The sequence below is a fragment of the Canis lupus genome, chromosome 20, assembly GCF_011100685.1.
Source record: "Canis lupus familiaris isolate Mischka breed German Shepherd chromosome 20, alternate assembly UU_Cfam_GSD_1.0, whole genome shotgun sequence".
Taxonomy (NCBI): domain Eukaryota; kingdom Metazoa; phylum Chordata; class Mammalia; order Carnivora; family Canidae; genus Canis; species Canis lupus.
In genome coordinates, this window is record NC_049241.1 from 6,035,766 (window position 1) to 6,048,097 (window position 12,332).

General features: G+C 48.8%; 2 protein-coding genes across 8 annotated transcripts in view; one reads left to right on the plus strand and one right to left on the minus strand.

Annotated features, from left to right (window-relative positions):
- RAF1 (Raf-1 proto-oncogene, serine/threonine kinase) overlaps window positions 1–10,235 on the plus strand; it is a 79,122-nt gene extending 68,887 nt beyond the window's left edge. For all 5 annotated transcript variants that reach the window (XM_038565606.1, XM_038565608.1, XM_038565607.1 and 2 more), the window contains 7 exons: window positions 4,264–4,348; window positions 5,120–5,296; window positions 6,671–6,717; window positions 8,176–8,294; window positions 8,641–8,772; window positions 8,908–9,042; window positions 9,214–10,235. In XM_038565606.1, the coding sequence (XP_038421534.1) occupies window positions 4,264–4,348; window positions 5,120–5,296; window positions 6,671–6,717; window positions 8,176–8,294; window positions 8,641–8,772; window positions 8,908–9,042; window positions 9,214–9,357 (839 nt within the window). In that variant the 3' untranslated portion in view covers window positions 9,358–10,235. The remainder of the gene's footprint in view (window positions 1–4,263; window positions 4,349–5,119; window positions 5,297–6,670; window positions 6,718–8,175; window positions 8,295–8,640; window positions 8,773–8,907; window positions 9,043–9,213) is intronic.
- MKRN2 (makorin ring finger protein 2) overlaps window positions 10,130–12,332 on the minus strand; it is a 29,878-nt gene continuing 27,675 nt past the window's right edge. For all 3 annotated transcript variants that reach the window (XM_038565611.1, XM_038565612.1, XM_038565613.1), the window contains 2 exons: window positions 11,822–11,966; window positions 10,130–11,645 (listed from right to left, as the gene is read on the minus strand). In XM_038565611.1, the coding sequence (XP_038421539.1) occupies window positions 11,508–11,645; window positions 11,822–11,966 (283 nt within the window). In that variant the 3' untranslated portion in view covers window positions 10,130–11,507. The remainder of the gene's footprint in view (window positions 11,646–11,821; window positions 11,967–12,332) is intronic.

The window sequence follows — 12,332 nt, forward strand, 5'->3', positions numbered from 1 at the left end:
ATTAAAAACATGATAATCCATAGGAATGTGTCTTTAGTTATTTGTACTACATTTGCCTCTGACTTTACAATCAAGGGAAAATAAGAAGTTCTGGTGTCATGAAAAGTAACTACTTCTGGGGCACCTAGGTGGCTCAGTGGTTGAGTGTCTGCCCTCAGCTTAGGTCATGATCCTGGGGTCCTGAGATTGAGTCCCTCATCGGGCTTCCTTGAGGGAGCCTGCTTCTCCCTCTGCCTATGTCTCTTTCTCTGATGTCTCATAAATAAAAATCTTAAAAGCAACTACTTCCTGCAGTTTTTACCTATCCTCTATAACATGTTTCCTGGCCATTTACATCTGTCATTATATTACTTGCTAAAAGAAGTAAGTACCATCCCTCTTATGTTGTAAGATTGCTAGCCATAAAGGTGTGTGGATAATTCCAGAAGGAAAAGAAATGTTAATACTGGACAATTTTCTGGTCATCTTAGAAACATGCCCAAAAGAAGAGATTAGCAATAAGCAGTATTACTGGATGGAGTGCTGGAGAGGTGAACTTGAATGGTGTACTTGGCCCTGAGGACTGCCAGGGCAGGTTGGAGAGCAGCCTTTGTGTGAGGCCCAGACCTGATTGTGTACGCTTGGGGGCCTTCTGTTGGGCACTGTGTCTCAGCTTCCCTGCCAGAAACTGACTCCTGACCTGTGCTGCGAGCAACTGGGGCCCTAGTATTGCGTGTCGGCAGCAGTCCCCGTTGCCTACTCCAGAGCTCCAAAAGAGCTTGTCAGTTCATAATATGCCTTGCTGACTGTTGCACCTTAGGATTCATTCGTTTCTTTATCTGGTGTTTCCTGAACATTCTTCTAATACCAAGCATTCTTATAGGGGCTACAAGTGAAGCAGTGAACAAAACAGATAAAAATTCTTTCTCTTAATGGAGTTTCTGTTCTGGTGGGAACAGTAACCAAGCAAAGTAAAGTAAAAACTGTGTTATAAGTGCTAAAGAGGAAAAAAAAATGGAGGAAAGCAGGTAGGGAGTGGCAGGCTCTGTGCACCGTTTCTGGTAGAAGTTAGTAGGGAGGGACTCTGCTGAGGAAGTAGCACTTGCATGATGCTCAGGTGTGGGCACATACCCAGGGAAGCAGCAACGGGGCTATGAATTGGGCTACTCACCTGACCTGTTTGAGGACCTCAAGGAGGCTAATAGTGAGGTCCAGGAATGGAGAGTTGTAGGGTTCCTTAAAGACTTTGGATATCAGTGGGTCTCAGACTGTGCAAGACCTTCAAGAGTCTTGGTGAGCCTTGGCCTGAAATTCAGAATATTGGGGAGCTTGTTACCCAAGAACTCGTTCTTCTTTGAGGCAGTCCTACCAGTACAAAACTGTTCTTTTTTTTTTTTTAATTTTTAATTTTTATTTTATTTATTCATAGAGACAGAGAGAGGGAGAGAGAGAGAGAGAGGCAGAGACACAGACACAGGCAGAGGGAGAAGCAGGCTCCATGCAGGGAGCCCGACATGGGACTCGATCCTGGGTCTCCAGGATCACGCCCTGGGCTGCAGGCGGCGCTAAACCGCTGCGCCACCGGGGCTGCCCCTACAAAACTGTTCTTTACAGGTATTGAAATCCATTTTCCTAGCAGATTGAATCCCTATTAATGCAGTGCTTGGACTATTTGCATGAAAGTGAAGGAATGCTATAGTTTACAGTCTCTGGGTTTCAGTCAGAAATTGCATATAATCTGTTCTTTTAACTCTTCACTGTGAGCTGTCAGGCAGGATGGGGCCTTGTAGGTGCCATAGGGGCCCTGTCTTTGGTTCGACCCTGTTGAGTCTTCTCACCAGTGACCTGCATGAAGGCATAGGTGTAGCAGAGACTTCTGCAGAGCCATAGTGCAGATTTGAGTAACAGGGTTTAGAAAGATGAGAGGATTTGAACTGGCTTTGGTGATGGAACAGACTGTATGAACTCTGAACAGGGATAAGAAGTCCTGCTCACTGTGCCAAAAAGTAGAGGCTGGAGGTGGAGGATGTTCATCTGACTGCAAGGTCAGAGTGAGTCACTATAAGTGGGCTTTGGCTGCTGGTGAACCTTCTGAGCTCTGAGGTTACATTATGATCAGGTCTAAAATGGGTGAAACAGAAGGCAAGTTCAGTGACAACTGGAGAGCGCCCCAGGGAGAGCTGTAAAAAAGAGGGAGACCTTGCAAAACTAGGCTTGTGAACTAGGAAGGTCCCAAGGAGCAACCCCCTCCTGAGGGCCTATCCAGCATCTCTCCAAGCCTTCCTCTACCCACCCTGGCCTATCCCTTTAAAGCCCTGCCTAGTGCCTGGGGCACCACTATTGTCATCTCCTGGCCCCGCCACTCAGTTGACTGCCATGGCAGATCAGCCTACCTTCCTGGGGTTTCTTTTTTTCTTTTTTAAAGATTTTATTTATTCATGAGAGGGACAGAGAGAGAGAGAGGTAGAGACACAGAGGGGAGAAGCAGGCTCCATGCAGGGAGCCCGACATGGGACTCGATCCCAGGTCTCCAGGATCACACCCTGGGCTGAAGGCAGTGCTAAACCGCTGGACCACCGGGACTGCCCCTACCTGGGGTTTCTTGCCTACTACCCCCCTCACTGTTGCCTGTATGTTGTCTGCAGATGCAGGGCTCTTGGGGCAAGACTTTTCCCTGGCCTTTGTCCTAGTCTGCAGGGGCCCGGGTCGCAAACTAGAGTTCCCCCAACCTAGCTCATGTTTCTTTCATCCCCTTTACCTTACCTTTGTTCCTGGTGTATCTAGTTTGGAACAGCTTGTCCCATTTAGTTAAGTCCTTCCCTTGGCTTCTATCCCATTTGTTTCAGAAAACCTTTCTACGTCCTCCCTCAGACACATCTACTGTCCTCTGTCCCTTGCCCCCAGCATTCTACCTTGGCTCAGACTGCTCCAGAATGAGCAATTCTGCAGAAGACTCTTACCCTCTTCCTCAGTCATCAGGAACCTTGGGCCGGGGTGGGGGGGTGGGGGGGTGGCAAATGGTTTACCAGCTCCATCTTCCTGGATAGTAGGCAGCCCTGACCGTAGCATGTATCTCTTCCATCCAAAGTCAGCAGCACCTTCAGAGGCAGCCCTGGGCCCTCAGTAAATCCGTGTGCTGGTGAATTGCATGAACTCCTGCTATTAAGTGGGGACTTTAGCTTGCGATGATAAAACCAGAGATCCCAGGGCAGCAGTTTGGGACCTGTCATAAGAACCATCTCTTTACCAGTTGGCACTCAAGGGCACTGCCGAAGGGACGTGTTTGATGAGTGGAAGAATTCCGTTACCTCCAAGTTGTCATCAGCTAGCTCCTACTTTGTTTGATCCTCAGAAGTCTGTGTTTTAGTAAAATTCATTTCCCTAGAGAATTTGAGGTCCTTATAGAGCTTCATGTAATTTATTATAATTACTATTATAAATTTAGCATAGAAACACTTCGGAAAGTGGCTTCTAAATCTAGTGGCTTCTAGCACCATAGAGTAGAATCCATCTCTGGATGTTTCTAAGGCTATGTAATAGGCTAACAGTGTGCAATCTGTTGTCAGTATGGAAGTTAGAAGGGCAGCCGTTGGAGTTAGACTGGGGTTCTGATCCAGGCTCTAGCACTTCTGGTTTTTGGCTGCATGACCTTGGACGTGACTGAGCTTCTGTGTTGCCTGTGAAATTAGGGTAACAGTATTTACATCATAGGGCAGCTATGAGGACTGAAGGTGATAATGCCTGTGAGGGCACCCGCTGTGCCAGGGCACAGTAGGCAAGCAGTGTGAATCACGAGGATTACTTCTTTGTAGTATTAAAGGCAAAGAAGCTTAATTTCAATATTATCTTTGAATTTGCACAAGGCATGGCCTCAGGTCTCATTAAAATGTGGTTGCTGAGTTTGGCATCAGCTACTTGCTAAATGGCCTGTCTCCTGGCCCCGAAGACCAAGTGTTTGCTGGCCCACTCCACACCTGCCTGCCAGCGCCACACTGTCACAGTCCTGCGTTTGACCCGTCACACGTGACTTCACGGCTGGGGAGGCCAGGCTTGATAGGAAGAGTTGAAACCAAACCTGTTCAAGGCTTGTGTGGTGGTATTTAAAGGATAGTAGTAGTGGCTTTTCTCAGCCACTTGTGTAATTTAGAAATTTGCGTGTTCCATTTGTGTGGTACATGTTATCTGAATAAGTGATTCACTCTGTCTTTTTCAAAACTAGGGTATATGAAAAATAACAAAGTAAGGTCATTCAACTGATTGCACTGACTACAAACTAATTTGCAGGAGATGTCGCGGTAAAAATCCTAAAGGTTGTTGACCCCACACCAGAGCAGTTCCAGGCCTTCAGGAACGAGGTGGCTGTCCTTCGGTAAGTAGGAAGCTGGCCTTTCCAGCCTCCCTGGAGCGGCAGGGGATGGGTGTGGGTGCTGGTCTGTGAGCCAGAGGAAGTGGGCTGCACAACCTGTGGACTGGTCTCTGTGGGCCCGTGGCTGGGGACTGGTGCTTAGCAAATGTTTGCTGCAGAGTCCTATGGTTGAAACTCCTTCCTCAGGAGGGAAAGGGAGTGGGAGGTTTCTTTCCAGCTTACATGGTTGTCCCACCTCTAGAAGAGCCACCTTTGAGGAGCACCTACTCTTCCACTCCTGCAGGTATCTGGGCTCACTATACTCAACAGCCCAGGGTCTTCTTGGGGTTTTGGTTTGAGATAGGGAGAAATGGGTTCTATTTTCACATTTATTCCTAAGAGTTCTTTTTATGGCTAGTTTCCCTTACTCTGGACTTCAAAACCTTCAGCTTTTAAGTCCTTGAGTTGTTATTTAGACTTGTAGGAATAAGGTGAATAATGATGGATTTCACAGATGAAGGGACCTGTGGCTCCCATGGGAGGAATCGTAGTGTTCATTGGAGAGAATGTCTTCTCTCTAATGGCCAGCACTGTGGTGAATAATGGTAGGGCCCTTTGTCGTAACACCAACTCGATTATCAGCAGTCTTGCGCATTTGCTTTGCCATCCACCCAGATCATAAGCATGGTGGCGTGTCAAGGACACAACGGGATCCTGCATCAGTGGGAAAGCAGAGTAGATCTGTCTTCTGCAGCAACTGAAGATTCACAGCCCTTTTTCTCCTCCCTCCTCCAGCAAAACACGGCACGTGAACATCCTGCTCTTCATGGGATACATGACGAAGGACAACCTGGCAATTGTGACCCAGTGGTGCGAGGGCAGCAGCCTCTATAAACACTTGCATGTCCAGGAGACTAAGTTCCAGATGTTCCAGTTGATTGACATCGCCCGCCAGACTGCTCAGGGAATGGAGTGAGTAGATAGATGGCTTGTGGACTAGAGAGTCTGGGGTTCAGGTATCAACCTGCCCTATATTGGGACCTGGGCTAAGTGGTTTCTGTGCTATTGTTTCACATCTGGAAAGTAAGCCTCTGGGGTGGGCCAAAGGAGTGAGAACTCCAGGTTCCTCACCCAAGCTGAGGCCACCTGCCTTGGGGCTCAGATTCAGGTTCAAGCCACTGCCCTCAGAATTCACCCAGACACCCAAGAGCATAGTTGTGGGCTCAGAACCCTCTGCTTGGACAGCCGTGGCACTGCCCTCTGCAGGTGGGTGTGCTCTGAGGCATGGCCCCCAGCAGGTGTGCTTGTTCCACAGGAGGGTCTGAGCAGATGTTTTTGGAGAATTCATTTTCCTTTTGGAGAATGCTTAAAAGTCATCCCTAGTAGCTGTAGGTAACACTACCTCTTTTGAGTCTTTTGCTTGAACACATTTCTCTGTGTAGGGGTGTGGTGGTGGTGTGTGTATGTGTGTGTCAAGGTCCTTTTTACATGGAACAGCGGCAACTCCTCATAGCCCCAGATGTCTGGAGGCATAAGCTAAAGCTGCGCTTGCCAGTACTATGTAAAATCTCACATTCTACTTAAAAATTCATATGAGATTTATGTACTACACATTTTAAGAAATAACTAGTCAGAATTACTTTTTAAAAAATGGATATAATCCACATATTGTAAAATTCACCCCTCAAATGTGTACAAGTCAGTGGTTTTTAGTACATCACAGAGTTGTACAGATGTTCCCACTATCTAATTTTAGAAGATTAGTCAAGATGAGGTTGGGACATATGGGTGGCTCAGTCGGTTGAGCATCTGACTCTTGGTTTTAGCTCAGGTCATGACCTCAGGGTCACGGGATTGAGCCCTGCATCAGGCTCTGTGCTCAGCATGGAGTGTTTATTCCCCGTTTCCCTCCCTCCATCCCCACTTGCTCACTCTCTTAAATAAATAGATGGAAAGAACCATGAGGTCTTTTGTGTCTGGCTTGATTTAGCATAACGGTGTTGAGCAGCTCATCCGTGCTGTATGTAGCACGGGTCAGTACCTCACTCTCTTCTCTAGCCGAGTAATACTGTTATATGGGTAGGCCACCCTTCATCTCTGCATTCATTAGCTGATGGACATTTGGGTTGTCAATTACTTTGAGTAGAAGTGATGTTTAAATCACTGTGGACTCACCTCCAGATAAGGTGCGATGTGGCCTAGCCTGCTTCAGTGCCCACCTGGTCCCCACCTTTAGTTCCTCGCCAGGTGACAGGCTTTCAGGTGGCTTCCTTCCTAGCTGTAATTTGAAGCACTTTCTAACCATGTCCCTCAGACTGTTTTTAATAGATTTATTTTCCTTCACAGCTATTTGCATGCAAAGAACATCATCCACAGAGACATGAAATCCAACAGTATCCTTTGATGGTTGTTTCATTGGACTGCTCAGTTCTAAATATAGAAAAACAGAAGGGAGACTTTAAAGTTTATCCCAGCAAAAAAGTGACTTTCGAAAGATTTCCACAAGAGTAGGGTTGAGATACATGTTTGGGTCATGCTAGAAAGTTTTATTATACTACTCCTTACTAAATTTAACTTAGAGGGATGGGGCTTTTGTCTTCCATGTTTATTTCTAGCACATAGATACTGTGTATCTGGTCAGAAGGTAGCTGCAGGCCAGATGTTGCGATTGTCAAAGCAACTACTAAAAACTGTCTTTTTTGAATGTACAGAAATGGTTTCTTTGGTCACTGTCAGAACCAGCCCGTCGCCTTTCTGAGACTTACTGTGTTCCTATAGAAGGGGAATGAACACTGGAGTTTTCATGCTGTAGGGCAGGAAGCATAACCTGGGAACATCTGCCTCCCCCCTGCAGCCTTTCTCTTGTAGAGGAGTGTAAGTGGCATTATAGCCTCACTCTGCTGCTTGGCCAGTGAGAGGGCAGCAGCCTCTGAGTCGGATTGTACGATGTGGCTATTTGGGCAACGTGTCTGAGGCACGGGGTACCTTTTAGTGATAAGTTTTTGGGAGCGACACGTAAGCCATCATGAGAGCAGACCCCGCAGATTTTGAAGGAGGTATTGGGCATTGGCAGATCCCAAGTCGGCCTTAAACTGCCTGACTTCTTTATCCAGAAATGAGGTGAGTTTGGTCCTGGTTGGAAGTCCCCAAGTGGTACCTATTAGGACAGCATGCAGTGCTCAGTGAGGGACTTGCTGTTTTGTTCTTCACGTTTCAGTCATTTGAGGGCACAAAGCAGGCAGAAACAAATATAAGCAAGCCATCACAGGCCAGGCCTGGCTCCAAGGTGCAGCAGATGGCAGCCCATGCTCTTAGAAATCTTGGGGTTTGGGGATCCCTGGGTGGCTCAGCGGTTTGGCGCCTGCCTTCGGCCTGGGGCGTGATCCTGGAGTCCCGGGATCGAGTCCCACGTCGGGCTCCCTGCATGGAGCCTGCTTCTCCCTCTGCCTGTGTCTCTGCTTCTCTCTATATATATCTCTCATGAATAAGTAAATCTTTAAAAAAAAAAAAAAAGAAAGAAATCTTGGGAGTTTAAGGCACCTAGGTCCTATGGGAAGGTCAGGCCAGCAATTTAGCACCTAGATATGGAAACAGGGAGAAGCAGCACAGGGAAACTGCCTTATTTTTGCCTGGAGCCAAATAATCTGGTGCCCTGAAACAATTGCTGTGTGCTTCCTAGAAGGACTATTTCAGAGGCATTTTCTAAAACTAGAAATTCAAGCAAATCAGTGCAGAAAAGGCTGGAGACTGATGGGGGACAGAGAGATGCTGTGCTCTTTAACACCTTTGGGAAGTGTTTCAAAATTAACTTGACCATTCTTTTGAAACCAGAGTCCTTAACAAGCATTGAGATATATTTCTCCATGAAGGCCTGACGGTGAAAATCGGAGATTTTGGTTTGGCAACAGTAAAGTCGCGCTGGAGCGGTTCTCAGCAGGTTGAACAACCCACTGGCTCTATCCTGTGGATGGTAAGGAGGCGACACTCATACTAGCAGGGTGCAGGGCCAAAGGGGTGCCCTGGATGGAGGTCTATGTGCAAACTTACCGAATTCCTTGCTATTTCCCCGAAGTCCAGATACCTCAGGGAGGCCTTCAGTGACATCAGACAGCCTGAGGCAAATTTGGGTTTCCCAGAAGCTAGTGATCAGAACCATGCAGAGGCATAGGTGCTGAGTCCCCGTGACGAGGCTTCCTGAGCTTGTGTTAATCTGACCTGAGGGGGGAAGGACTCTCCTACCCAGGGGGAGGGACAGCTTGGTGCCTAGATGTTTGTGGGGCTCAGATGGTGAGGACTGAATGTGTTTTGTTGCGTAGGCCCCCGAGGTGATCCGAATGCAGGATAATAATCCATTCAGCTTCCAGTCCGACGTCTACTCCTACGGCATTGTGCTCTATGAGCTCATGACGGGGGAGCTCCCTTACTCCCACATCAATAACCGTGATCAGGTATGGGCCCTGGTGCTGGCCGGTGGGACCGGGCTGCGGGAGCCCCTGGGCCTCCTGCCGGCTTGAGCAGCAGGAGGGTTAGAAATTGCTGCTGTCACTCTTGTCCTCCTCCCCGCCCTGTTTCCTTCCTCCCAGATCATCTTCATGGTGGGCCGAGGGTACGCCTCCCCAGACCTCAGTAAGCTATATAAGAACTGCCCCAAAGCAATGAAGAGGCTGGTAGCCGACTGTGTGAAAAAGGTGAAGGAAGAGAGGCCGCTTTTTCCCCAGGTAAGACTTGGCTCAGGCGCCCAGCAACAGATTCGAGTAGGACTTCCTAATGAGAGGAACGTAGGGGTGGGCTCGCCAGCTCGGCCAGGCGGTGCAGGTGGGGTGGGCAGGGCCTTTGTTTGGGCTCCTCCCTCTGTGACACCAAGGCCACCTCCTGACACTGCATTTCAGATCCTGTCTTCCATCGAGCTGCTCCAGCACTCTCTGCCGAAGATCAACAGGAGCGCTTCTGAGCCGTCCCTGCATCGGGCGGCCCACACTGAGGACATCAACGCCTGCACGCTGACCACGTCCCCCAGACTGCCTGTCTTCTAGCTGACTTTGCACCTGCACTCAGGCCACCAGGGGAGGAAGGGCAGTCGGCAGGCACCACCTTTCTGCTCCCTTTCCATGGAGGCAGAGAGCTCATTTTCAGAGAAGCTGCTGCTAAGGACCTTCTAGACTACTCACAGGGCCTTAACTTCATGTTGCCTTCTTTTCTACCCTTCCTGGCCCTGGGAGAAGGAAGCCATTCGAAACGCCGGTTTGTCCTGCTCCCTTTCCCTGCATCCCCCGTTCTCTTGAGCCGATGCACCCATAGCTGCCAGATGGCAGTATGTGATCTGGGGCCCCAGCTGTTGGCTGAGTATTTTTAGGGCAAGGAAAAGCACTCAGAGGGGAAACGAAGGTAGCAGACAGACCAGCCCTGATATGGACACGTGGACCGTGGGTATCAGCCCTCGGAGGAAGGCTTATCATGGGAAGGACGGTTCTTCAGAGATAGCGGTGTGGCGTCAAACAGGTAGTTTTGCACATAACACACCAAACGGCCCAGTACAGGACTGTCGAGAGACCACGGCCGCCTGAAGGAGCCTGTGTTGGTACTAATGGACCTTGAATTTGGGGACACTCCTTGGAGGTCTCCAGCGCAGTGGGACGGTTTTCCAGAAGAGGCGAGTGGCCCGCCCCTCCCAGTCTCCGCCCTCAGGGAGCAGTCCTCCATCGTGCTGAATCTGTCTTCCAGGAGCTGCCCCTGTGGGGCGGGGTTGCCGGGCCAGCCTTTCTCTTCAGCCACATCTTGTGTATGCAAGGAAGCCAGGAATACAGGTTTTCTTGATGATTTGGGTTTTAATTTTGTTTTTATTGCGCCGGACAAAATACAGTTATCTGATGGTTCTTCAATTATGTTATTTTAATAAAATAAATTAAATGTAGGTTTAATGGCTGTTTCTTCCTTTTACTGAGCTCATAGCTTGAGCTCTCCCATTTGCTCATCCCTCCTGGAGCAAGAACTCAAGCAGCAGGAAATGGGCCCAGAGCCTCTGCTGGGAAGGAATCTAAGCCTTTGTGCTGTCACCCTCACTAAAGACTTAACTATAAAAATTACGCAAGCACTCTAAACTCAGGTAAGAATAGACCTTTTTCTACCCACACTTTAATGCATTTTATAAAATATTTGGTATCTATAACTGTTTATAAAAATAGATTAATTCAGGCTTGGGGTGGGTTTGTTTTGATTCACAAAGTTATTATGTTCCTTCAGTTAAAGTCACAAGACAGATGACTTGTTTTCAGGAGCACTGCCACCAGGTCATAGAAACTTTGTTGGGTGCTGTTAACTTTTTACAGAATTTCAAATCAAAGCCAAGCTTTACAGGTCGAATACATGGCTTTGAGTAGGGGCCACACATTGAGAGCACGTGTGCGCCGAACCCAGTAAAATGACCCTTGGGGCCTGAGCCCCAGGAAAGCCCACAGGTGACAGTCGGGGATGTGTTTCTTTTTGTGGAGCATGCGGCCCCACGACACCAACCAGAAATGAGGGGCTAGGCCTCTGCTTTGCTGCCCTACACTTGCTGCTACTCCAAGCACCCCCACCCTTGCAGGGAAGGTTTTTACTAGTTTATTGAACACACAGACGACAAGACTCCTGCTCTGATTTGGGACACAAGAACACGCTACAGGTTTTATGCTAAGGTGTGCAGTGCCCACATTAAGTTGATTTATACAGAGCTTTTCGAGAAACAGATTTTGACTACACACTATTTAGGTACAGGAGGGAAATCCACTATAGAGGAATCGTCTTACAGGGGTGAAGAATCCTTTGTTGTCAAGAAAAATCTGCTTTAAGGGCAGTTACAAGGTGACTGTTTCTAGGGAGCTAAAGCTCACGAAGGACAGGAGCCAGGCTGCTTTTAAAAGCAATCAATCAAAACTCTGGCTGGTTAGCTGGTCCCCTCGAGGAGCTTGGGGTGCACTAAAGAGATCAACTATAAAAGTAGCAATTCCATATACGTGTTGGGTTATTTTATATCCTCACTCCTCCCACGGCTGTAGTAATGGAGAGGGGATGAGACCGAGTAAGTACAACTCCCTCCAACCCAAGCATCGCGCCACCTCAGGTTGCAGTAAAGGAAGCTCTGCACGCTCTAGCTTGGGGAATGCTCGGCCGGCAGAGCCAAGGTGCAGGGGAACCCATCTACTCCTTAGGGTTCTGACGACTCCACTCCAGAGAGGTGCATGAAGAGGTCCCCGAGCTCTGTCATGTCGACATCTTCAGTGCTGGGCACATGCTGGCTTTCTCGATTCTCGATGAAATCCCAGAGCCGCACTGAATTAAAGAACTGCGGAAACAGCCAGCAAACATGCCTGATGTTACTAATGGCGACACGAAGGCCGGACAGTTTATTTTTCATTGGCTTGCCCCATTCCTGCTGCCCAGGCAATCAGAAGGAGCTAGGAGCAGCACCTGGACATGCCACCAGGTAAGTGTCCTTGACCGAGATGTCAGAGTCCTTACCCTCACGGTGCCCTCAGAACTGAGCTGCTTCCGGGGCTTCTCAGGCTCTGCCAGCCGCCCGTCAGGGTAAGCGTGGCGGTAAAGGCATTTGCTTCCAAATGGGCAGGTCCCCTTGCCTTGCTCAAAGTATTTACAAGCTTTTTTTCTGAAAAACAGAAAGGAAACGTCAAAAGGATATTGGGAGAACCTGGGGCCCGGGAGAACCAAGGCCGCCTTCCATCCCTGCCTGCGATGCTGGAGCTAGATGAGCCTTATTTTATTGGTGGGGAAGTTGAGGCTCAGTGAAGTTGGGACGCTGATTCCCAATCTGCCACTGTGATAGGCAGCCGCACACAGAACATAACCTGCACAGGGACCCCAGTATTTTGAGCTCCCAGTGCTCCTCCACAAAGGCCTTCAGGGGAGTACAGGCCTGACGGCTCCTCTGGGCCAGCTGTCTGGGCTCTATGCTCCTAAAGCCTCAGCTAGAAGTCGCAGCAGGAGCCCCACCCAGGGACATTTCCCTTCCTCC